Below are 25767 nucleotides of genomic sequence, written 5' to 3'. Positions count from 1 at the left end.
CTGCTCCTATGATGCTGCTTGGCCTGCTGTGTTCATCCAGCTCTACACCTGGTTATCTCAGATTTTCAGCATCTGCAGTTCCTACTATCTCAGTATACCATATCTACTGGGTCTGCCTCAACTATTTTACTGGTTGTGCCCTCAAAAAACACAGTACGTTAATTAACAATGGATTTCCCTTTCATAAATCTACATTGACAATGTATCATTCTGTTGGTATTTTCCAAGTGTTCTGATATCACTGTTTACAACAGACTATACCATATTGCCTACTACTGATGTTAGACTAACTGGTCTACAACTCTGTTTTCTCCCTCCCTCCCTCCCTTTTTAGATAGAGGGGGGTTATGTTTTCCACTCTCCAATCTGCCAGGACTATTCCAAAATCTATCGAATTTTGCAAGATGACAACTACACACCCATTATTTCCAAGGCAATCATCTTGAGCAGCCTGGGATGTAGATTACCAAGCCACAGGGATTTATCAACTTTCAGGTCCATTAATTTCTCCAGTATTTCATTTTTTTTCACTATTAGTAGTCTCCTTTAATTCCTTCCTCCCATTAGGTCTTTGCTTCCCTAACATCTCTCTGACGACAGAACTAAAATAGTTGTTTAATTGATCTGCCATTTCCTTATTCTCCTGTATCAATTCTCCAGTTTAGAACTGTAGGGGTCCATTTGTTGGCATTAATAGTTTCATTTTTACTTACTTATAGAAGCTTTTGCAGTCCATTTGAAATTAAAGGATGGAGGAGACAGCATGGAATTATTCCACAGAAGTGCAGGGTAGTCATCCCAAATATCCTGGCCGCTACTCATTGCCTAATCAACATCACAGAAGCAGCTAATCTGCTCCATACAAATTGACTACCACATTTCCTACTGACTACACTTCAAAGGTATTTCACTTTGGGAAAACCTGATGTTCTGAAAGGCACAATATAAATGAAATTCTTTTTTCTAGAAACCAATTGTTACACAATATGGACGGGGCCATTCTGTTTGCATTCACCTTGTTCACACTGCAAACTGAAAACACTCAGCGAGACTGAGCTACTAAAAGCTAAATATACAGGGAAAAACACAATGGGAGGCATTGAATGAAGTTTTTAGTACCAGACCAAAACATACTTCAAAGGAGTAAATGTTCCACTTAAAACATTGGGCAATCATTCTCAACTTTTGAGTCACGTTAGACAAAAAGGAAGTACTTACGGAACAGCTAGTGAAAGTGGTTATTCAGCAGACAAGGAGAAATATTGAAATGAAAGAATCACAAAGAAAATACAGGAACTCCAAAAAGAAAATAAGAAAAAAAAACTTATGATATAAAGGCCACTAGTAAAAAGTTTTATAAATATATTAAGAGGAATGGAATGACCAGGTAACATGGCAATACAAAGACTGGAAGCAGGAGTAGGCCATTTGGCCCTCAAGCCTGATCCACCATTCAATAAGATCATGGCTGATCTGACTGCGGCTATAACGCCAACATTCTAATCGCCCCTGACAGATTCCTGATTAACAAGTCAGTCATAATTTATCTGCCTTTGCCTTAAAAATATTCAGTGACCCTGTATCCACCACTTTGTACAAAAGATAATTTCAAAAATCACCCACTTAGAGAATGAAATTTTCATCTCCATGTTAAATTGAGTAATTGACCCATGTTTACATTTGAAACCAACCTCTAATCTCCAGCAAGTCAATTGGAAGCACAAAGTAGATTATTCCATTGACAACAGTTTCTCTATTTCTATCAGTTAAAAAGATTTGTCGTGAAATTTAACCATATCGGTTCTATCGAGTTCATGAAATGCATATCAGAGCTGACAGCACCATATATTAATAAAACGTGCTTTAAAATCAGGATCTCAACTTGTCGGGATTGGCCACCATGTCAATCTACAATGACAGATTTAGTGAGTACTTTGCACGTTTTCGCAGTCCAGAAAGATAACAACGTGCCTGGAGTGGAAATAAAAATGAATAGGGAAAATGGTTATTGGATTCAATTCAAGTTTTTTAAAAAATGTTGATGGAGAAACTGATGGCTTCCATCTATGCTAATTCGAGAAAGTAGCGGAGAAATCATATAAACATTATACATGTTACATTATACAAAGAAATTGATAAATCTCCATCCTCAGGTCACAATGTCATTCTGTAAGAGCTCTAGCTAAGTGAATAGCACTTTTACCTGAGTCAACATTCATGGTTTGAGGCCTACCCAGGTGTGTACTCAAAAATTGAAGCTGCCACCACAATATGGAGGGTGCACTGTAGTGCACAAGCAATTTGTATCATTGTTCATCATATGTATGAACTGTCTGTGCTACTCATCATTATATGGTAGATTCACTACCAGCATCCTTTCAGGCTAGAGATCTGAAGCTCCTACTGCAGTAGAGTAAAACCACACGGCAGTCTAACAACAGGCTCTTGTCTTAAACAATATCAAGTTGATTGCACGGATAGCAATTAGGGATATGTTATACTAATATAACAGACATTGTTACAGGGACAATATGCAAGACCCAGACGGTAGTCTTATCCCTTCAAAATCATAAGCTATTTTCCTGCCTAGTTTATCACCATAATGGGCATTCCTCAGCATTAAACCTTTCAGAACCTTACCTGCTTAGACAACATATTGCATTGGGTTTCAGGTAGCATACCATCTGCCTCCTCCAGTGAAGATTAACTCACGACACGGCTAGGAGGACGTGTGGTGAGCTACGCCCACTGGCCAATATTTATCCCTCAATTCAACATCACAAGAGAATGATTATCTGGTCATTTTGGCATTGCTGCTCAGTATGCACACATTGCATGACTGCCACATTTTCAACAACAGTGATCACTCCACAACAGCAAATTATTTTATTAAACTGCTTAAAAGATCTCTAGCAGTTGTGGAAACAGCAAATGAAAAACAAGTCTTTCTTTTTCTTTCTCCCATTGTTTAACAGGAATGGGAAGAACCAAAAGTTGTAGGCTAGTTAAAAGAATCTATTATTGGGACTGAGCACTTAAAGTTTGAGCTGATCAGAATGTGTCAATATGGCTTTGTTGAGGGGAACTAATGCGTGACAAATATTGTTGAATTTTGAGGTCATTGGTAAGATAGACAAGTAGATGGCTCTGTATAGACTTTTAGAAGCATTTAACAGGGCTTTGCCCAAGAGAGTTTTAGTGAAAATGATAGTGGTTAGAGATAACTTTTTGACTTGGGTTGGAAAGGAAATTAGTTAGGAGGAGACAAATATTGTAGATAAAAAGTGTATACTCCAATTTGCAAGATATGATAAGTGATGCTCTCAGGGATAAAAACAAATTTCTGGAAATATCAGATGGGCCAGGCAGCATTCATGAAGGGAAACATACAATTAACATTTTAAATCTGTGATCTTTCACAGAACCATTATTTCAGTTTTCAAGCAACCACAAGAATGGTTTGGTATTGGTGACCTAGGGCAGCTATTTGGGGCTCAACGTTTCTAGTTACTATTGATTACAATGAAGTGCAAGTTTGCAAATGGTACTAAATAAAGAGCTGGAAATGATCAAAATGGCAAAGATAAATTAGTTCAAAAGGTAAAACTATGCCAAATACTGCTTAATTCAAGAAACTGGGAGGTCATCCACTTTGGACTCGAAACACACCAATTTGAAAGTACAACTTCATTAATTAAAAGCTAGTTTTCTGGTATAAAAAGTAACCAATAATGTAAATAAAACATTGAATTTTAACACAAAGGGGCAGGTAGTAATGCCACAGCTGTACAAGACTGTTCGTCATACCATGTTTGAAGTGTTAAATTCAGTTTTGGGCACTACCCCTCAAGTGTATTAGTGGGTCGTAGAGGAGAGTGCGCACAGATTGTCCAGAATAGCACTAGGTTTTAGTGGGTAAATTTATGACTTACAGTTGAATAAACTGCTCAATCTGAATATGCAAAACTGAGTAATAACACTATTGAGAAAAAGACTGGTTAGAATAAGTCAGCACGCTGTGGCACAATAGGATTGTACCATTAGCAGAAAACGGGTCCTCAAATCACCAAGGAATTTTTAAAAATAATTAATCATCGAAACCAGACAATATATTTTCAAGTATTGTTATCATGCTCAGTATGCAAAGTTCACAGTACATTGCAATAGCTAGTGGTGCAGCTTATGCGTGGCTTGCAGAATTGACTGAAAGCATAGCGGATTAACATTGTATTGCTCTGACGATTCTCAAAGTCAGTCTCCAGCAGGTTCTATATGGAGCATCACTGACTAGAACCTCCTGGTTAGTAAGAAGGGAGGAACAAATATCTAAAATACTTTTCGCATTCAATTTCCGACTCTATACTTTCCTTGGGGCTTCAGCTTCACATTTACATCAAAGGTTCCCATCCCACAATCATCCCAGACAACAACGATGACGACAACACAGACACACACAGCCTCAAGCTTACATTTTTTGTTCCAGCAACACCACCACAATAAAGCGCACAAAGCTTTAAACTGGCTATGGTATGAACAATGTGTTCCATGAATGAACTAATTAGCTATCCTTTTAATTCATTGATTTTTCAGTTTACACACTGAGATTAAAATGGTAAGACATTTGTTAAAGTGGTCAAGATCACTCCCTGGGACAGTTTTGTTAAATTTGCACTTTTTGAGTACATAGGCCTATGAAAGTGAGACACAGCACATTAGGGACCAGTGAAGATTATAGAAGCATCAGGAAAGTAGCTAAAAAGAGACTGAAATGATATACCATGAACAGGGAAAGGATATGGGGTGAGGTGAATGAAGCAGATGAGACTGCCAGGAAAAGGAGGGAGAAGGGAATTTGGCAAGGTAGAAAGATGCAGTGGTGAGACACTTAAATGCTGCAAAATCATAAGAAGAATATATGTGACTGACAAGAGAAAATGGACAAGGGTGGTCAACCAGAATTGTGGCTATCCAAAGTAAAATAGGAGAAGCAAGTGTGGAAGCACTCTCCAAAACAAAATCTTGGATATATTTTCATGGAAGATTGAGGTTTGCAGATGACCGGATGACTGCCAGTATAAAGAACACAAGGAGCAGAAGTAAGCAATTTCAAGCCTTCAAGCATGCTCTACCATTTATTACGACCACTGCTGATCTCATGTCAGCCTCAGCTCCACTTTCCTGCTCATTCTCCATAATCCTTTAATCCATTACTAGTTAAAAAAAAATCTATTAATCTCCTCAAATGTATTCCATGTCCCACTCCACACTGCATTCTGGGTTTGTGAATTCCACACACTCTCGAACCCCTGACAGAAGTAACTCCTCTTCATCTATTTTGAATCTGCCACCCTTTAGCTAAAACTATTAGCTCTTATTCAGGGTTGCCCCACAAGGGGAAACATTTGCTCTGCATCTACTTTGTCAATCCCCTTTAGCATCATACATCTCTCAATAGATCTCTTCTCCTTCACTTAATTGCAAGCAAGTATAGGCTGAAACTATTCCATCGCTCTTCATAAGACAAACCTTTGAAATTAATCTAGTGAGCCTTCACTAAACTCTCTCCAAAGCAAATACATCCTTCCTCAAGTGAGGGGTCAAAACCATACACAGTACTTCAGGTGTGGTCTCACAAATGCATTGTACAGTTGCAACCATACTTCCCTCTTATTATACTCCATTCCTTTAATAATAAATGTCAAAATTCCATTTGTCCTCCTTATGACCTGCTGGAAAGCGGACTAGCTTTCTTTGCAATTCATGCACAAAGATACCCAGATCCCTCTGCATCGAAGCATTTTGAAGTTTCTTTCCATTTAAATAATAGGTTGCCTTGTTATTCCTCCAACCAAGATGGATAACCACATACTCCATTTGCTAAGTTTTGGTCTATACACCTAACCCATCCATGCCCATTTGTAAATTTCTTATTTCTTCATTACAACTTACTTTCCCATCTATTTTAGAATTGTGTGCAAATTTGGCATTACAGACGACATTAATATTGGCCGTTAAAAGTTGGGGCCCCGAGGACCAAGCCTTGTAGAATGCCACTAGTTACCAACCAGAAAAAAGACACAGTTATCCTGACTCTATTTCCTATTGGTCAGGCAATCCAAGCTAACATATTACCCCTAACTCCGCGTGATTTTTTTTTCTTTATTCATTCATGGGATGACGGCGTCGTTGGCTAGGCAGCATTAATTGCTCATCCCAATTAGTTAAGAGTCAACCACATTGCTGAGAGTCTGGAGTCACATGTAGGCCAGACCAGGTAAGGATGGCAGTTTCCTTCCCCAAGGACATTAGTGAACCAGATGGGTTTTTCCGACAATCATCAACGGATTCACGATCATCATCAGATTCTTAATTCCAGATATTTATTGAATCCAAATTCCACCATCTGCTGTGGCTGGATTTGAAACTGGGTCCCGAGAAAGTTATCTGGGTCTCTGGATCATCAGTCCAGCGATAATCCCACTAGGCTACCGGTTCCCCCAAATCTTACCTCGTACGTTAACCAGCACCTCATCAATGCCTTCTGAAAGACAAGATATACTGCATCTACAGGAGCCCTACTATCCACTTTGCCTGTTCCATCTTTGATGAACTTAGCAAATTAGCCAATCAAACTCAACATACCCTTCATAAAATCATGCTAACTCTGATGGATTGTATTTTGACTTTCCAAATGTTCAATTACCACAGTACTTCCTTCATAATTGATTCCAATAATTTCCCAATGACAGATGTTCAACTAAGTGATATGTAGTTTCCTACTTTTTACCTCTCTCCATTTTTGAATAATGGTATTGCATTTGCATTTTTCCAATTGACTAGGACCTTTCCAGAATCCAGGGAATTTTGGAATGTTATAACCAATGCATCCACTGTCTGTGCTACTACTTCTTTCAAGACCTTAGGGTGTAGGCCATCAGGCCTTGGGGATTTGTCTGCCTTTGATACAAACAATTTACTCAGTACTTTTTGCCTCGTGTCGGAGATTGTTTTAAATTCCTCCTTTCCTGTAACCTCTAGATTACCTGCTAATATTGGGTGGTTCAGTGTCCTCCACTGTGAAAGCAGATAAAATTTTGATTTAGTGTCTCTGCCATTTGTGTTCTCCCATCATTAACATCCCAGTTTTGTCCAAGGAACCAATATTTACTTGAGCTACTCTAGCCCTTTTCATATATAGAAGTTTTTGATATCAATTTTTATATTTTGTACTAGTTTTCTTTCATAATTTACCTTTTTTTAATCACTTTTTTTGGTAAGTGTGTGTTGGTCTTTAAATGTTTGCCAATCCTCCAGCCTGCCACTGACCTCTGCAATATAGTATGACTTTATTTTTGCTTTCTGAAATATAGTTTATTTCAGAGGAATTGAATATTTCCTTGAATGTTTACAACTGCTCATCAACTATACAATATTTTAGCTTTTCTGCCTAGTCCATTAGGGCCAAAACTGCCCTTACACCTATGTAATTATCTTTGTTTAAACATTTAAACATAGTGTGCAACTCAAATTTCTCATCCTCAAACCAAATTTGAAATTCCAGCATGCCATGATCACTCTTTCCTCAAGGACTCTGTATTGTGGTCATTAATTAATCCCATCTTATTTGGTCTAATAAAAAGGTATTTCATTTACAGGTACCATAAGGCTTTTTTGCTGCAGCCAATGTTCAGTCTGGCAAGCACTGTCAGTTTTAATGGCTCTTTCAAGAGTGCTGAATAGTACAAGGCAGTGATCCAAACTCAAAATTCAGGAAACAAATCATAAACACAACAGTTCATAAACATGTAAACACAACTAAATGCTAGCTTTGCAATTCTACCCAGGTATCTGTTATAACCAGTTTAGAGGTGGTTTATTCAGCGAACAGAATGAATAGAAGGAACTAACTTCTTTTAAAAATACTTAGCTATATAAGCAAAAACATTGATAGTTATATTAACAAGTTCAGTACTCATGGAGTTAATGTACAAAATTGAATTAAATATAGTAATCTGTGGAATCAGACCAGTTTGCAGCCCATTTGACTGTTTACTTAGGTCTGGCCATGCTTTTATCATTTATGGTAAGCTGCACATAGCTAACAATCTGCATGATCCAACATTGCTTGCAGCTGTTTTCCTTCAATCGTCAACAATTAAAAAAACAGGAGGCACCAACTGAAGTTGATGCCAAAGGCCATTATTGCTCAAAATCATGGATGAGCCATGTATAAATAATTAAACATTGCATGCAAAGCTGCTTGTTTTTAAATGTAATGACGCAACTGCATAAATGATTATTTCTTGTCTGCAATAGTCAAAGTGTCATCATTAGCAGTATTTCTCATCTAATATACAATAAGCTGCATCTGACTTAAAATTTCAGCAATATACTATTGCAATGTGAAGTTACACTTGGCAGGCCTTCCAACTAATGTCAGCGAGCCTCTGAAGGTTGTAAACAAAGTTACTAATTCTAACATTTTGATTTATCAATCCACATACAGTTGGCCTTGGTTCAGGCAGCACTGGAAGATATTTTACATGCACTTGCCAATTGCATTTGGTATTTTAAAAAAAACCTAAATTAACTTCCAGCTGCCAAAGAAACACTGTCCATGAAAATATATTCCAACCAGAGTTCGTATCTTTGGGAAAGGAGACAAAAGAGATTGAAAAACAAGGGTATTTCAAGCAGAGTGAACTGGCAGATCAACAAAAATGAAGAAACTAAGAATGAACAGCGGGCAGACTGAGGGACAAACCCACGACTGGAATTTGTGTGACTGTATCAGGTATTTCTGCTGGCAAGAGTAACAGACTCCAATACATTCAAAAATGAAAATTTGAAGTTATTTAAATTATAGTAAACTTGTACACAAGAGAGCACCATTCAGCCTTCAAGCCTGTAAAAACACCTTTCGTTGAGATTACAGAGAATCTGTGACCTAATTCACAATGCCCAGCTTTACCTCATACCCATTAAAGCCTTCTGTTAGATCTGAGATGAGGGCTTTTGCTATCACAGACTGTGAAGTGTCTTTGGAACTCCTTGCCACGGGAAGCTGCAGAAGCAAGAGGTAGATAGATTTTTGATCCATAGAAGAATTAAAGGTTATGGGAAAAGGGAATGTGAGAAATGTTTGATCAACCATGATCTTAATGAATGGCAGACCAAGCTAAAGAGGCAAATGGCCTACTCCTGTTCCTGTTTTGTATAGTCTTATCTCGCCACCTTGATTATCCTCCATCTAACAAGTATAAAAAAAATTCCAGCACCTTTCTGCTAGACCTGCTGAGTTTCTCCAGCATTTTCTCTACTTGTTTCTGCTAACTAAAGTATTTCTCTATTTTTCACTCAGCCAATTTCCTAAGCAATCCAGTAATCTACCTTAAATTCCGTGAGCTTAAGCTTTAGCTAACAGTCTCTTAACAGAGGTTTCACTAAATATCTTCTGGAAGCTCATGTAGATAACACCCAGCAATACTCAACTTTCCATAACTTCAGTGAGCCATTCAAAAATATTCAAACATTTTCATTAAGCAAGCCTGTCCATGACAAATCCATGCCAGTTCTCTCCCTTCAGCTGAAAATATTCAAGGTGCCCTTCAATGTCCTCACCTCCTTCTTCTAAAACCTGGAAACCAACTGGTTTTGAAGGTGCATAACTCTTTAGTGCCATTATTTAATTGATAAGTGATTTCTGTTCATGTTTGTTTTCTTGAACCCTCAGCCAATTCAATACTAACTTCTTGGAATGTCTGACATGCAATTTTCCTTTTCAAATCTACATAATGGCGCAAAGTAATTTAATTTTTAATATTATTGATGAATTTTCAAAAGGTTAAAATTGTGTCTGACCATCCTCATGTCATACATAATTCTGAAAATAAAAATGTGTTGATTTTGATATCCCTTGAGTTTCCATCCATACTCATGATTCTAGCTCTTAAGATCTGTTTGTCACCTTTTGTCGCTATCTGCTACCTACCATGTCAGAGAAAGATCAACTCTGCCTTATCTTGGATTGTATTTATTATATCTACTTTCCAGTCTGGTATAATTTCTAATACTCTAATTTCTGTCAATCCAACAGCTCATGCCACTTTCATAGATAAACATACTTCCCAACTTCTAACTGTATTTGACTTAAACTGAACTCAAAAATTGTGAACATAGGAACAGGAGTACCCTGTTCCACCATTCAATGAGATCATGGCTGATCTGCAGCTTAACTCCATATACCTAGCTTTAGGCCATATACCTTAGATACTACCTCAGATTTAAAATTAACAACTGATCCAGCATCAACAGCCATTTGTTGAAGAGAGTTCTAATCATCCACTACCCTCTGGGTGTAGAAGTGGTTCCTAACATCTCACCTGAACAGTCTGACCTTAATTCTCAGACTATATTCCCTAGTTCTAGAATCCCCAACCAGTGGAATAAGTTTGTCTTTATCTACCCTATCTTTTCCTGTTAATACCTTGAAGACTTTAAGCAAATGACCTCTTAACCATCTACATGCTGGAGAAAACAGCCTAATTTGTATATCTCCTCATAACTTAACCCCTGAAGTCCGGTTGTAAACCTACACTGTACACCTTCCTAGGCCAATATATCCTTCCTAAGGTGTAGTATCCAGATCAGCTCACAGTCTCTAAGTGGAGCCTTTGTAAAACTGCAGCATAACTTCTCCATTTTTATATTCTAGTCCTCTAGTTATAAAGACCAGCATTCCATTAGCTTTCTTGACATGACACTTCAAAGATCCATGAACCTGACACCCAAGTCTCTTGAAATATTCATTGTATTTAACTTCATACGATCTAGAAAGTACCCAGAAACAGCCAGCGGTATTTCTTATAGACTTCAAAGACCCATGACAAAATTTCACATTTCAAAATTTGTACAGTGACTATTTACTAAATAAATCATTTTCTTTTTGCAAGTAAAATATACTCAACTTATATTACTTGTAAATTATGCCGGTAAACTATAGACAGTGGCAATCCCCTATTTATCAAACACTTTCAAAATTACAGTCCTTTTAGCATGCAATCTCTCGATGCTCCCAGCTTCCAATGGGTTCTCATATCCTCACCTCACATAATTACTTGAGTGACTGTCTCCAAGTACTTCACTCAGTTTAAGTGTTTCTTAGATTCACCAGCAGCAGTGAAGCTTGTTTCAATTATTCTTCATCCCCTGGACATGCCAAAATAAATCTCTATGAATTTTTAGAAGTTGCAGGATACATCTCTTCAATTAAAGACGATCCACCTCCTGCAATCAACCATGGCAGTTTGCAAATTCACGCATCCTTTTCACACTGCTCACCACACCGACCACCTGCTGGCTGAGATTTATGGTTTGTAGGGTGTTCCATAACATTATCTCAACAACATGTCCACAACATGAAACACATTAACCTTTCATGTCAGTGAATTGCTAGTTATTTATTCTTGACCTCAACTCCCTTTCTGTTTTGAAGTAAATTGATAGATTACAGCCTAACACTTACAATACCTTTTGGGGTTTCTAGGAAATTCAGGGTTTACTCATGACTGACACAGAAATTGCTGTCATTGCCTCCAAGCATAAATACCTTGAGCCTTCCCAGTAAAACAAATCTAAACCTTCGACGGAACTCTAAAAATCAATCCCACGCAGACTTATTATTAGAGTTTACAATAAGTTATGACTCCCTTGGCCAGTTTTAAAGCTAAAACCCCAAACTATAGTCCTACAAACCTCATAACTATCAGTCTCAAATTAATTCCAAAAAACACAATACGTCAATACCTTTTGTAACCAGTGAGGTTCACTAATCTACACTGCTGTATAACTCGGAATATCCATAAGGAGCTGTAAAAGAATGTCATATTCAGTAGGAAATTAAATTTATAATCACTCAATTTCAAGTAAGTCTTCAAGACAGTGAAATTAGGCATTGCCAGCTTATTCTCAGACTTCTTCTTTGAAAGTCATTGGATTTCAGTCTATAATGTAGGCTCACATTGCAGTGCATTGCTGAGGGACTGCTGCCCTTTGGATAACGTGTTAAATTGAAGTCTCATCTGCCTTTTGATCACAATGTGTTATTTTTAGGATAATTCAGGAAAACAACCAACATTCTTGCTTCAATGAAAAGCACAAAGCAAAAACAAATTAACTGGATCACTGAGATCTTTTCTGGGGCAAAGCTATTCAAGAGGGATGGGTTGCACCTGAACTGGAGAGGGACCAATATCCTGGCAGGCAGACTTGTTAGTGCTACAAGGGAGGGTTTAAACTAGATTGGCAGGGGGGTGGGATCCTCAACAGCAAGGAAGCAAGTGCAAGGGTGGAAGGAGATACAGTAATCAGAAATAGTACGTTGAAGAGACAGGTCAGGCTGGAACACGACAAGGAACATGGAATGCCTGTTGGATTAAATTGTATCTATTTCAATGCAAGAGGGCTGACAGGTAACTCAGGGCATGGACAGGTATGTGGAATTGGGATATTATAGCCATTACAGAAACATGAATAAGGAAGGGACAGGACGAACAGCTTGATGTGCCAGGGTACAGGTGCTTTAGGCGGGACAGAGGTGGAGGAAAGAAGGGACGAGGAGTTGCATTTTTGATTAAGAGGAGTATCACAGCAGTAATCAGAGGGGAAATAACTGAGGGATCATCCAGTGAAGCTTTGTGGGTGGAGGTAAGAAATAAGAAGGGGATGGTGAGTTATTGGGGTTGTACTATAGGCTTCCAAATAGTCAACAGGAATTAGAGGAACAAATATACAGGGAGACTGGGGAGACTTGCAGGAGCAATAGGGTTGTCATAGTGATGGATTTTAATTTTCATCGTGTTAAGGGTTTAGATGGGGTGGGATTTGTTAAATGTGTTCAGGAAAGTTTCTTCAAGCAATTTCTAGAGGGTGCTGCTTGGGAAGTGACAAAACGCAACCTCCTTTTGGGAAATAGGGGAGGACAGGTGACTGTTGTGACAGGTGGTGGTGGTGGTGGGGGTGGGGGGGGGGGGGGTGTGGTGGGTGGAGTTGAATACTTTGGCACCAGTGACCATAGTTCTATTAATTTTAAAATAGTTACGGAGAGGGACAACACTAGTCCATAGGTTCAAGTTCTAAATTGGGGCAAGGTGCATTTTGTTGGAATTAGACAGGAGCTTGCAGTGATTGACTGGACTAGTTTGTTTGCAGGCAAAGGAACCTCTGGCAAGTGAGAGGCCTTTGAAAGCGTGATAGCTAGAGTTCAAGGTCTAGACGTTCCTGTGAGGGTGAAGGGCAAGGTTGGCAGGAGTAGGGAACGCTGGATGACAAGAGGTATTGAGGCTTTGACCAAATTAAAAAAAACAGGAGGATGCATGGCTAAGGTAGAGGCAGCTGGGATCAAGGGAATCCCTGGGAGGTATATAGGGGACAAAAAGGAGGCATGAGATAGCTTTGGCTGCGAAGATTAGGGTGAATCCAAAGAGATTCTTTAAGTATATTAAAGGAAAAAGAATAACTAGAATAACTAGAGAGAGAATAGGACCCCTCAAGGACCTAAGCGGACACATAAGCGGAACCACAGGAGATGGGCGAGCTCCTCAATGAATATTTCTCCTCTGTTTTTACCGTGGAAAAAGACATGAAGACTTGGGAACTTGGGGAAGTTAGTGGCGATATCTTGGGGACAGTCGATATCACAGTAGTGGTGGTGTTGAAAGTATTAAAATGTATGAAGGTGGATAAAATCTCCTAGTCCTGACCAGAAATATCCAAGAACCCTGCAAAAGGCTGGGGAAGAAATTGCAGGAGCCCTGGCTGATATACCTGCATCATCAGGTCCCAGAAGACTGGAGGGTAGCAAATGTTGTGCCCTTGATCAAGAAGGGCTGCAAAGAAAAACCTGGAATTAAAGACCAGTAAGCCTAACATCTGTGGTCAGTAAGTTAGTTAAGATTCTGAGGGATAAGATATACATGCATTTGGAAAGACAGGGTTTGATTAGGAATAGTTTCATGCGTAGGAGATCATGCCTCACAAATTTGTTAGAGTTCTTCAAAGAAGTGACCAGGGAGGTTGATGAGCGCAGTACGGTAGACAAAGTCTACGTGAATTTCAGTAAGGCCTTTGATAAGGTTCCATTTGGTAGGCTGCTCTAGAAGGTTAGATTGCATGGAACCCAGGGAGACCTGGCAAATTGGATACACAATTGGCTTGATGGTAGGAAGCAGAGGGAAACAGTGGAAGGATGCTTGTCGTACTGGAGGCCTTTGACTAGTGGTGTGCCTCAGGGGTCGGTGCTGGGCCCATTGCTGATTGTTATCTATATCAATGATTTGAGGGAGAATGTACAAGGCATTGTACAATTTTGTGGATGACACTAAAATAGCAGGTATCGTGGACAGTGAGGAAGGTTTTCAGAAATTGCAGTAGGATCTTGATCAGCTGGGGAAGTGGGCCTAGAAATGGAGATTAATATAGATAAGTGGGAGGTGTTGCATTTTGGAAAGTCAAATCAAGGTAGGAGTTTCGTGGTGAATGGTCAGGCCTCAAGGAGTGTAGTGGAACAGAGGGACGCTGGAGATCAGGTGCATAGTTCTCTGAAAGTGGAGTCATAGGTAGACAGGGCAGTGAAGAAGGCTTTTGGCACACTGGCCTTCATCAGTCAGGGAAGTGAATATAGGAGTTGGGAAATTATGTTGCAGTTGTATAGGACATTGGTGAGGCCACACTTGGAGTATGGTGTTCAGTTTTGGTCACCTTGCTATACAAAAGATGTTCTTAGACTGGAGAGAGTTCAGAAATTTACAAGGATGTCACCAGGCCTCAAGGAACTGAATTATAGGGAGAGGTTGGACAAGCTGGGAGTTTTTTCCTTAGAGCATAGGAGACTGAGAGAGGGATCTTATAGAAGTCTACAAGATCATGAGAGGCATGGATAGGGTGAATACACTCAGTCTTTTTCCCAGGGTTGGGTAATCGAAGACTAGAAGGTTTAAGTTAGGAGGGAAAAGAATACATGGAACCTGAGGGAAAACTTTTTGTACACAGAGGATGGTATGCATATAGAATGGGCTGCCAGTGAAAGTGGTTGAGGCGGGTACATTAACAACATTTAAAAGGCATTTGGACAAATACATGGACAGGAAAGATTTAGAAGCATTTGGGCTGGCATCAATGGACATTTTGGTCAGCAAGGACCAGTTTTCGCCAAAGGGCTTGTCTCCATGCTGTAGGACTCTATGACTTTAAAACTGAATAATATAAAAGCCACTCCAAATTTACAAGAGTATGGATACATAATGGTTATCATATTTGTCCACAATGTGAAGTCCCCAGGTCAAATTGTGAAGTGCTTTGAGATATTTCAACATCACAGTATAGCAGAACATGAAGGAAAAAGTCCTCATTTTTCAAGGACCGCAATTTCCCCATCCCGCAGTGGTCGAAAACGCCCTCGACCGCATTTCTTGCATTTCCCGCATTTCCCGCACCTCAGCTCTCACACCCCCTCCCTGCAATGAAAACAAAGACAGAATTCTCCTTGTCCTCACTTATCACCCCATTAGCCTCCAGATTCAACGCATCGTTCTCCGCCACTTCTGCCACCTGCAATCTGACCCCGCTACGAAGGATATATTTCCCTCCCCACCCTTATCTGCCTTCCGGAGGGACCGCTCCCTTCACGACTCCCTTGTCCGCTCCACACTCCCGACTAGCCCCACCACCCCGGCACCTTTCCATGCAACCACAGGAGCTGCTACACCTGCCCCTACACCTCCCCCCTCACCCCCATCCCAGGCCTCAGAAAAAAAACCTTCCACATTAAACAGATGTTCACCTGCACATCCGCTAACGTGGTATACTGTATCCGCTGTTCCCAATATGGGAGACCAAGCAGAGGCTCGGAGACCGCTTTGTGGAGCATCTATGTTCGGTTCGCAACAATCGACAACACCTCCCAGTCGCGAACCACTTCAACTCCCCCTCCCACTCCCTGGACGACATGTCCATCCTGGGCCTCCTTCAGTGTCACAACGATGCCACCCGAAAACTGGAGGAACGGCACCTCATATTCCGCCTTAGAACCCTACAATCCAACGATCTCAGCGTGGACTTTACTAGCTTCAAAATCTCCCCACCCCCGACCCTATCCCAAGACCAGCCCCACCTCTCATCCCCGCCTCCTTGACCTGTCCATCTTCTCTCCTACCTATCCGTTCCTCCCACCTCACTGACCAACCCTCACCCGCACTTCCTACCTATACTCACCTTTACTAGCTTCATCCCCGCCTCCTTGACCTGTTCATCTTCGCTCCCACCTATCCACCCCTCCCGACTGATCAACCCCCCATCCCCACTTCCTACCTACACTCACCTTTACTAGCTTCATCCCTGCCTCCTTGACCTGTCTGTCTTCTCTCCCATCTATCTGCTCCACCATCCACCTTCTATCATCGCCTCCCCCTCTCTCTATTTATTTCAGAGCCCCCTTCCCCTCCCCTATTTCTGAAGAAGGGTCCAGACCCGAAATGTCAGCTTTCCTGCTCCTCTGATGTTGCCTGGCCTGCTGTGTTCCTCCAGCTCCACACCTGTTATCTCAGACTCCAGCATCGGCAGTTCCTACTATCTCTACGAAGGAAAACAAAAGGTGTTTCATTTTCTTTTCAACTACAACAACAATTCTATTGCACTAACTCAGCTGAAATTAATTCAGAATAGATTAGAAATAAAAAACAGAAAAGGCCAGCGAAATTCAGCAAGTCTGGCAACATCTGTGGATAGGGAAAAAGAGTTATCACTTCAAATCCAAAGACTCTTCTTCAGAACTAGATGGAATAGATTATCTCTCTCTAATGTTTGCAAGCTTTCCTATCAGATACTGTTAATTAGAGGGAGATGGTGATATAGTAACAATGTCACTGGACTGTTAATCCAGAGGCTCAAGACAATACTCCGGGGTGACATGTTCAAATTCCACCACAGGGCTGGTAGGATTTAAATTCACTTAATAAATACGGAACATAAAGCTGGTATCAGTGATGGTGACCATGAAACTATCATCCATCATTGTAAAAACTCATCTGGTTCACTAACAAGCTTTAAGCAATTAAATCTGCCATCCATACTTGGTCTGACTGACAACTGATTGTTTCCTAAGTACTCTGTGAAATGGCCTAGCAAGGCACTCAATTCAAGGGCAATTAAAGATGGGCAACAAACGCAGACCTTGCCAGTGACACATTCATCTCATGAAAATATCAACTTAAAAAACTGAAATAGAACTGGAAAGCCTGGCATATCCTGATGTATATCTGTATATTGTCGTACTCTATAGAGATCGATCTGCAGTTACACAAAGGGATTATGTCAAATTAATCTTGCTCCAACATGTTGCCTGACTCTAATCCCACCTTCCCACAAAAAGCATACATTATAACTGGTTAAAGGAAAGGATAATTTTCTGCAAAACACAATGAACAGATTAACTTTTTAAAATAAATTATAGGCATATTAGAAGGATCAATTTTCTGTGTCTTGCATGTCATCCAGTTATTTTTGGCTAATCAACAACAATGAAAGTACAGCCACCTATAGTGATGGAAGACAGCAGGTGATACAAAGGGGCGAGATTTTGCCAAATATGGAGCAGAGGGCTGTACAGTGGATATAGTGTCAGCCAAGGCCATGAAGGAATTTGAAAATCAGATGAAAAGTTGAAATTGAAGATGTCGAGGGTTTGGGAGCCAATGTTGCTCAGTCAGTAAGCGCAGAGGTGGCAGTTAAGCTGCAATCTATTTTATTAGGTGTTCAACCCCTTCAACCTCAGTTCAATTCCAAAGATGAATGATGACACGATAATCTGCTAGTCAATAACACTTTGAATGGGAAATACCTATGCTAGATAAATAAAAGTGGTCACCATTTAAGTTAATGATTGTTATCCAGCAAGCCTTATTGGAATTCTGCTTGTGCGGTGTGCATATTAGCTTCAATTTAGCCATGACCCTCCGCTAAACCCAGGGAGGATGAGATGGCAGAAAGTAGATCGAGAAAAGAAAAAGAGCATTTGTCCAAATTCTGAAGAAAGAAAATCCCGAATTCAGCATACAATCATCTGTATACTGCAGGAAAACCAATGTAGCAAATCCAGACTCGTGCTTCAAATCTCTCGGCTCCATGAAAACTGCAATGCAAGAGAATTCACTGCAGTCTTTCTGACTTATGGAATGAGACTGGAGATTTGGATTGGCTGACTAAGGATCATTCATTTCTAATCAAGATACTCTGCACAAAGGGAAAAAAAACAACTGGAAATTGTCAGGGGACGGGGTGGAGAATGCGGAACAAGAACTCCAGTTCTCTGAGAGGTCAAATAGAGAAGATGAAGAAGGAGAAGATTGTTCATATAACTTCAGCAGTACACTCAAATTTTCTTCTTCTATGAAATAACCACAAGCCCTTCAATTAATTTAGTGTTTGTCAAAATAATCAATTCTACTGTGCACAAATGCACATCAAGTGGCAATGGGTGTGAGGAGTATTCTCTCGGGAACCTGGAAAACAGTCAGGCTTTAAAAAGGTTATGTACACTACAGGCTGACTCAAATTTGGTTAAAGCTGCTCTGCTTGTCTACATGCCTTGGCTCAGACACATTAGAAAAAACAAATTTCTGCAAGTTAATTAGTGAGTTTGGCTGAATATTGGCCCTAAACAGTGATGCTCAATGACCGGCTTTGAACTTTGGAATAAAATTTAACTTATGCTGATTATTTGGACCTGAACAAAAGTCTGAAAAGATTATCATGGCCTAAATTGTGACAATTTCCATTCTGATCCCAACTATAGCAAGAAAGCTCTTAGCTTTAGTTTGCTCATCCACTCCACAGCAATATTTCTCATTACAGCATTGCTTGCTTCAGAATTATTTAGAGAGTTTTTAACCAGAGTTTTGCAAGAGTTTTCTTGTGCAGGCTACATAATTGCAACTATGGTCAACATTTGGAATTAGTTGCTCTCTTCATTTTTATTGTTCTAGGCTGCATGGCATCAAAATTACAGTAACCACTGCAAAAAAATTCAAATTATAGGCTTAAAAATAAAAGACACAGTAAAGACTTTGTCGAGGTTAGTGAAACTTCGAATTAGCATTATCATGTTTCTTTTTAAAAGCTCTCAATGTGAAGGAGCACTAAAAGGTTGTGGCCATAATTTCAGCCTTCATGTAGAGACAATCAGTGACAACAGAAGACACCAATCCAATAGCACATCTGGAAGAGATCAGAACAAATCACCACAGTAAAGCAAATGATTTTCTGTAGCGCAATATCCTGCTAAAAATCCCACAACTCTAATCCAAATGTGTTATTTTCCCCATCAGTTTCTCATGTCACTGGCACTTGAAATCAACCTCTTGACCTGCATAAAAGTGAAAGAAAGTTCCAGCTGGCAAGTGGACAGCTTGTCAAATCTACCATTAAGCATTCCAGCAACAAACTGGAAAATCTTTCAATACCCAAAGGGGTACAACATGAGCATTTAAAAACATACTAATCAAAATGTATCTCATCAAGTCAATTATCCAAATTAAAATATATATCATATTAGTCAGCTATGAAAGCACTTGGCTCCATTGTCCTGCGAGTCCAGCTGGGTGCAGCTGTGTGGATACTCAATAAAGGAAAAGATTGAGCCTAGCTGTGATATGTCCTTCTCCCAAACTGCCTGATAATACTCATCGGTCAGCAAAACAAGATATCAGAAGACAGCTGCCATGCAGGAAAAAGTACTTCAGTATAAGTTACTAACAATCGCAAAGAAACAGAGTTGGAAGGAATCGGGGAAAAATTCAAAGGAAGCTGGAAAACATTCTACTGTTGTGACGGGAAAAGTGTTTTTGATTAAACCAAACGCTACACAGAAATGTTCCCTCAAGCAGGGCATTGCAGGGTCAACAATATTTCCTTGTTCAGCATCAGACATGCATTTACTCCACTTCTAACTTTATGAAGACTGACAAGAATTGAAGCAAAAATTTAGTCCAAGCTGACACAAATCAAGATCCAGTAGGTATTTTTAAGTAATCGATGGCTCTGAATGCTTCAACCCGCCCTGTTTCCTCACTGCTAAAGATAGCAACTATTGCTGGAACAAGGCACCTGTAGCCCTCTCATTTTAATGCCTATTATTCATGAATGAGCCAGAATCATGAGCTTCAGAAACACAGCCAACCCCAATCCAACTTCAACCAAACATTTTCTCACTTCCCAGCAGGAGCGATTGTTGCTCAATAGCAAGTCGGGTTAGGGAAACCAGACAATTCAACTTTCACTAACCTTGACATCACTCTAGCATCATTCCACACCACATTCCCCCAATCACACCCTTCAAATTTAAGGTTAACTGTAGTGCCCTTAAAGACAAAAAAGACCAGAGGCCAGACATCACGTACACAGCTCAGTATCATTCTAGCATTCAGTATGGAACATCTGAGAAGTGGAATTCTCAAATACACAATGAGATACTATTATACAACAAAATATTCTCTTAAAACATCCCCGTTTCATTTTTTAAATGAAAAGAGAAAAATACCATTTAATATAAATATTTCAAACAGAATCAATGTCACAATTCTGCTAAACTTGCTAAATGCTAACTGAAAATAATTACCAATTATTTCAAAACTTTGATATTCATAAGAATTTAAGAAGCTTCCATGAATTACTACCGATGGCATTTCTCTCAACATTAGATATGGACACTATATAATAAAAGGAAATGTTTTATAGAATGATGGAATCCTGACATCTTTCAGTAAATGAGATGTGTCACTGGCACTGATGAAAATCAATGTTCACAGGTTCTATTCTCTTCTTATATAGCTAGGTTATAACCAGAGCAAATTTATCTGTGCGTTGTCAGATACACAATATACAATTACCTATATAGTTGTGTAGACAGCTCTCTCAAATATAGACAAAAGTTGTGACATGTTTGATGCCTTCATCAAGTCAATTATCTTAAAGTGTAATGCATGCTCCTTCTTTAGGTCCATCTGTGCTTTGCTAGTATTCAGCTAGTGTTGATATGATTACACTTTTTCTTGTTCTAACACTTTGAAAATACAACCACATCAGATTGACTGGAATTTAAGGTGCAGCATTAGCCTTCTAATTCATCTTTTTCCATTCTGTTGGATTTACACTCATTAATTTGGGATGGATTCTGGTAATGGAAGTGGATCATTTCTCATTCAGACAACCAGTAGTTGCAACAAGGCATTGAAGATTATTCCTTTAGAAGAGAACCAATACACTACTAGATTCTTCCTCTCCTGTCACTTATCATCCTCCAAACATTTATCGTAAACGTAGAACCAATTTAGGCCAGAGAGCATTTATAATATGACTGAGAGGTTAAAAATATGTGCACTTGCAGAAAGAATACTTGGGGGAGGGGGCATTATGGTGAGAGCGCGAGAGTGAGAGAAGCGCATGTGGACGTGTTGCAGAAATGAGAGGAGAGTGAAAAGGATTCAATGCTTCACTAATACAACTATAAAACTTCACAATTTCAGCATCCACTATTGTCCATAAGGTCAAACTGCTACTACTTACATATTATCTATGTGTTATCAGCAATGCAACTCATCATTGCCATTTCATCTGAAGCAAATATTGAGGTGCAAAACAAAGTTGCTGCAATGCAATCATGATAGAGTCAGAGACATACAGCACAAACAACTCTTCGGTCCAACTCATCCGTGACAATCAGATATCCTAAATTAATCTAGTTCCATTTGCCAAAATTTGGCCCATATTCTCTAAACCCTTCCTGTTCATATACCCATCCAGATGCTTTTTATATGTTGTAATTGTACCACTTCCTCTGCCAGCTTACTCCACATATGCACCACATTCTGCATGAAAAAGGTTGTCCCTCAGGTACCTTTTAAATCTTTCCCCTCTCACCTTAAACCTATGCCCTCTAGTTTTGGACTCCCCCCACCCAGAGGAAAAGACCTTGTCCATTTACATTATCTATGCCTCTCGTGATTTTATAAACTTCTGTAAAGTCACCCCTCAGCCTCCGACACTCCAGAGCAGATAGCCCCAGCCTATTCAGCCTCTCACTATAGCTCAAACCCTCGAACCCTGGCAACGTCCTCCTAAATCTTTTGTGAACGCTTTCAAGTTTCACAACATCCTTCCTATAGCAGGGAGACCAGAATTGCACACAGTATTCCAAAAGTGGGCTAACCAATGTCCTGTACAGCTGCAACATGACTTCCCAACTTCTATACTCAATGCACGGACTAATAAACGCTTTCTTCACCACCCCATCTACCTGCAACTCCACTTTCAAGGAACTATGAACCCGCATTCCAAGATCTCCTTGTTTAGCAACACTCCCCAGGACCTTACCATTAAGTGTATGAGTCCTGCCCTAATTTGCCTTTCCAAAATGTATTTCCTCTCAATTATCTAAATTAAACTCCATCTGCCACTCTTCGGCCCATTGGCCCCTCTGATCAAGATCCTATTGTACTCTGGAGGTAACCTTCTTCACCATCCACTACATCTCCAATTTAGGTGTCATCCGCAAACTTACTAACCATACCTCCTATAATCACATCCAAATCATTTATATAAATGACAAAAAGCAGTAGACACAGCACTGATCCTTGTGGCACACTGCTGGTCACAGGCCTTCAGTCTGAAAAGCAACACTCCACCACCACCCTCTGTCTTCTACCTTCGAGCCAGTTCTGTATCCAAATGCTAGTTCTCCCTGCATCCTATGTGCTCTAACCTTGCTAACCAGTCTACCATGAGGAACCTTGTCAAACACCTTACTGAAGTCCACACAGATCATGTCCACCACTCCATTATATTTCACAGCATTTTGTTCTTTAATGAAGTAGAATCTATACTTCCCTTTCTATTGATGACACACGTTATTTTTGGTAAATGATATTGAAAAATATTATTTACGTGAAAGCACTGCCAAGTCTGCCCTTTTTTTGCAGCATCAATCCCTCTACTTGTACTTCATCCTCACTGCTTTCTGTTTCACTGACCTGACAGAACCACTCTCCTTGCTGATTTCCTGAGCTCTAGATCCACAAACTGCAACTCAAAAATGGCAAAATCCCAATGCACTAACTCACAACGACTACCGTTGCACTATCAACACTCGCACTCTTCTTTAATATTGCAATCACTTTCATTCTTATCTGCTAGCCTGTACCTTCAAATCCCACAATTATGCACCTCCGCTTTCCTTTAATGGTGAAAGCTGTAATACTGAAGCTGCAATCTTGGGCACACAATCTACAACGTTCTCTGTAAATCACCATGCGTTGTTATCGGTCACTCTTTCCTCCTCAGAGCTCTTCAAAATATTTTGTTGGTAACTTGCAAGATCTTCTCCATAGGGTTACCATCTGGTCATAAAAAGGCTGAAAATTTGATCACATGACTCTCAGTCGCTCACCATCCTGTCCAGTCAAGCAACCTTCTTTCAGATCTCCAATAATTGTATAAAACAGATTTGTTCAAAGAAAATTAAATAATACCGCTATGGTTTTTATCCCAATTCCTTGCAAAACTCAAATCAATTCTGAATGGTTGGGAAGTATTTCACATCTCTGTGTTTACTTTTGTCCCACAAGGCACTTTGGAATGTTTTGTTGCACAAAATGAGCTCAAGGCTGAATCAAAAAAATGTGACAAGCAGATGTACATGGACGGGTACCACCATCACGCAAAATTAATTTTTTTTTAAAAAAAAACAAAACCCATGTAAAGATATATTGCCCATGTATTGTTGCTTCAGTGTCAATTTTTGTCTCCGAGTAGCACCTCAGAACACCTTACTCCGATAAAGGTACTACCGAGATGAAGGTTGGTTTAAAGGCCATTGTTACGAGTTTATTGCAACACGAAAACAGGATTATATGTATAAAAGTATTTCCCCAAGAGCTGTGTACAGAGAATCTCTCTACAATATAAAGGCTATCATAAACCAGAGCTAATTTTTGCACTGGCAGAAGAATAATCAGTAACGCTCCAACCCTAGCAAAAAATGTCTCTTTTGGATCATACACAATGCCTCGCCTTTTCCGTTTGTTTATTCTTACATGTTACATGCTATTTTTCCAGAAGCACAACCTACTGAAATGAATCAGGTGACATTACAAGCAATAAAACGAAAAACAACACCAGCTGCTAAAGCACAGAGGCAGCGAAGATGACAGCTATCATTTCACAGAATTGTTCCTTAATGAAATACCAATATGCTTAAACAAACTTAAAATCCAACATATTATTGTTAAAACTTATATCTTAACTTTGTTGAATCCAATCCCATTTAAAACAAATTAAAATAAAAACCAGTCAAACAAAAAAAAATAAAATTTTAAATCACCTCTCTACAACAATGCAGAGCCCAGAAATCTTTGATATTGATAAATCAGAGTGAATGATTAAATCTTCATTCCAAAGTATTAATTACGAAAACAATCATGTTTCATATTCCAGTTAATTATCACTTATGCAGCTTGTCTATTTTCGTTATTCCAATATTTCCACAAATGTCAGATTGGGATTTCTTTTTGACCAACATCTCACATTATTCCAGCACAGCCTGCTTTCTTAAGAGGGGGGAACCCTTGCATCGTGCTACAGTTATTAAATGTTTATCATATAAATAACAGTTTAACCTACATAAACACACATGTACATTTCGGAAATTCAATGATGAATCTCAAAACATCCCCAAATGATTGCTAGTAAACACGCACAGCCAAATACTCACCATATACAATGTAAATGGGAAACAAAGGAGAAAGAGCCAGATGTAGAGATGGAAAGCATTCACGAATGTATTTTGATGAGGATCATAATACCACCCGCCAGTGATGGAAGCCCAGACTCCCTGTCTCAGGATTTGCAGAGTCTGAGACCCCATTTCTGTCCATATATCGGTCTAATGGTATCCCAGCGGTACGAAAGCAAGAGTGCTGAGCCCCGGCTATCCTCCTGTATACGTGTAGGATGCCGCTGTGCTGGTCGCTGCTGACTTCAGCTTACTCCCGACAGCCATCTTGTCGTTGGGCAACAGCAGCGGCTGGGATGACTTCCCGCTGTCCTCCAGCTCCAGCTATGCTATCCCGTCAGCGCCCGGGGCCACAGCCTGGCGGAGCAGTAACGTCAGCTGGCCAATAACAAAGGCCCGAGCTGGCAAGCACCGCCAACGAGCGTGCTTTGAGCAAGAGGGACACACCCCGCTGGCCGCTCCTTGCGACGACTGCGCTCCGCACCCCCACCTGCAGGCACAATGGCCATCCTGCAGTGAAAGGTTGTTGACAGTCAAAGCCATGGAAGGAGAGAGATCTTCATGAATATGTTGACCAACACGTCTTTCTTGGCGTGAGTTGCCTCTATGTTTAAAAAATGCTCGTGATTCATTGATATCACCACAAAGACAAGTATTTGCATTGATATAGGAACAGAGTAAAGTGACAGAAGGTGGTTCACAGCATTTTAAAACAAAATTCAACACAGCTTTGTGGATTTTCAAGCGTCTAGAAGCAGGATAACCAAGTACAGAGTCAGCTTTTGAGAAGAAATTCGCGAAACTGGAGCCTGGCAACTGAAGAGACAGTTGTGTTGAGTGCTGCAACAACACGAGCAGGGGAAATCAAATGAGTTGGAGGCCAGAATTGGGAGGAACGCGGAGCTCATGGAAGTTGATAAGGCTGGAGG

The 25767-nt window shown here is 39.9% G+C and overlaps 1 protein-coding gene across 1 annotated transcript in view; it reads right to left on the bottom strand.

The window, feature by feature from the left end:
• The window catches only part of pcnx1 (pecanex 1), a 235804-nt gene extending 210655 nt beyond the window's left edge, over positions 1–25149 (bottom strand). The window contains exon 1 of the mRNA XM_048600454.1: positions 24818–25149. Within this exon, the coding sequence (XP_048456411.1) occupies positions 24818–24970 (153 nt within the window). The 5' untranslated portion in view covers positions 24971–25149. The remainder of the gene's footprint in view (positions 1–24817) is intronic.
• Positions 25150–25767: the final 618 nt, after the last annotated feature.

Source organism: Rhincodon typus, chromosome 8 (assembly GCF_021869965.1).
Source record: "Rhincodon typus isolate 14 chromosome 8, sRhiTyp1.1, whole genome shotgun sequence".
In the NCBI taxonomy this organism is placed as follows: Eukaryota; Metazoa; Chordata; class Chondrichthyes; order Orectolobiformes; family Rhincodontidae; genus Rhincodon; species Rhincodon typus.
This window is presented reverse-complemented; position numbering and strand designations above follow the sequence as displayed.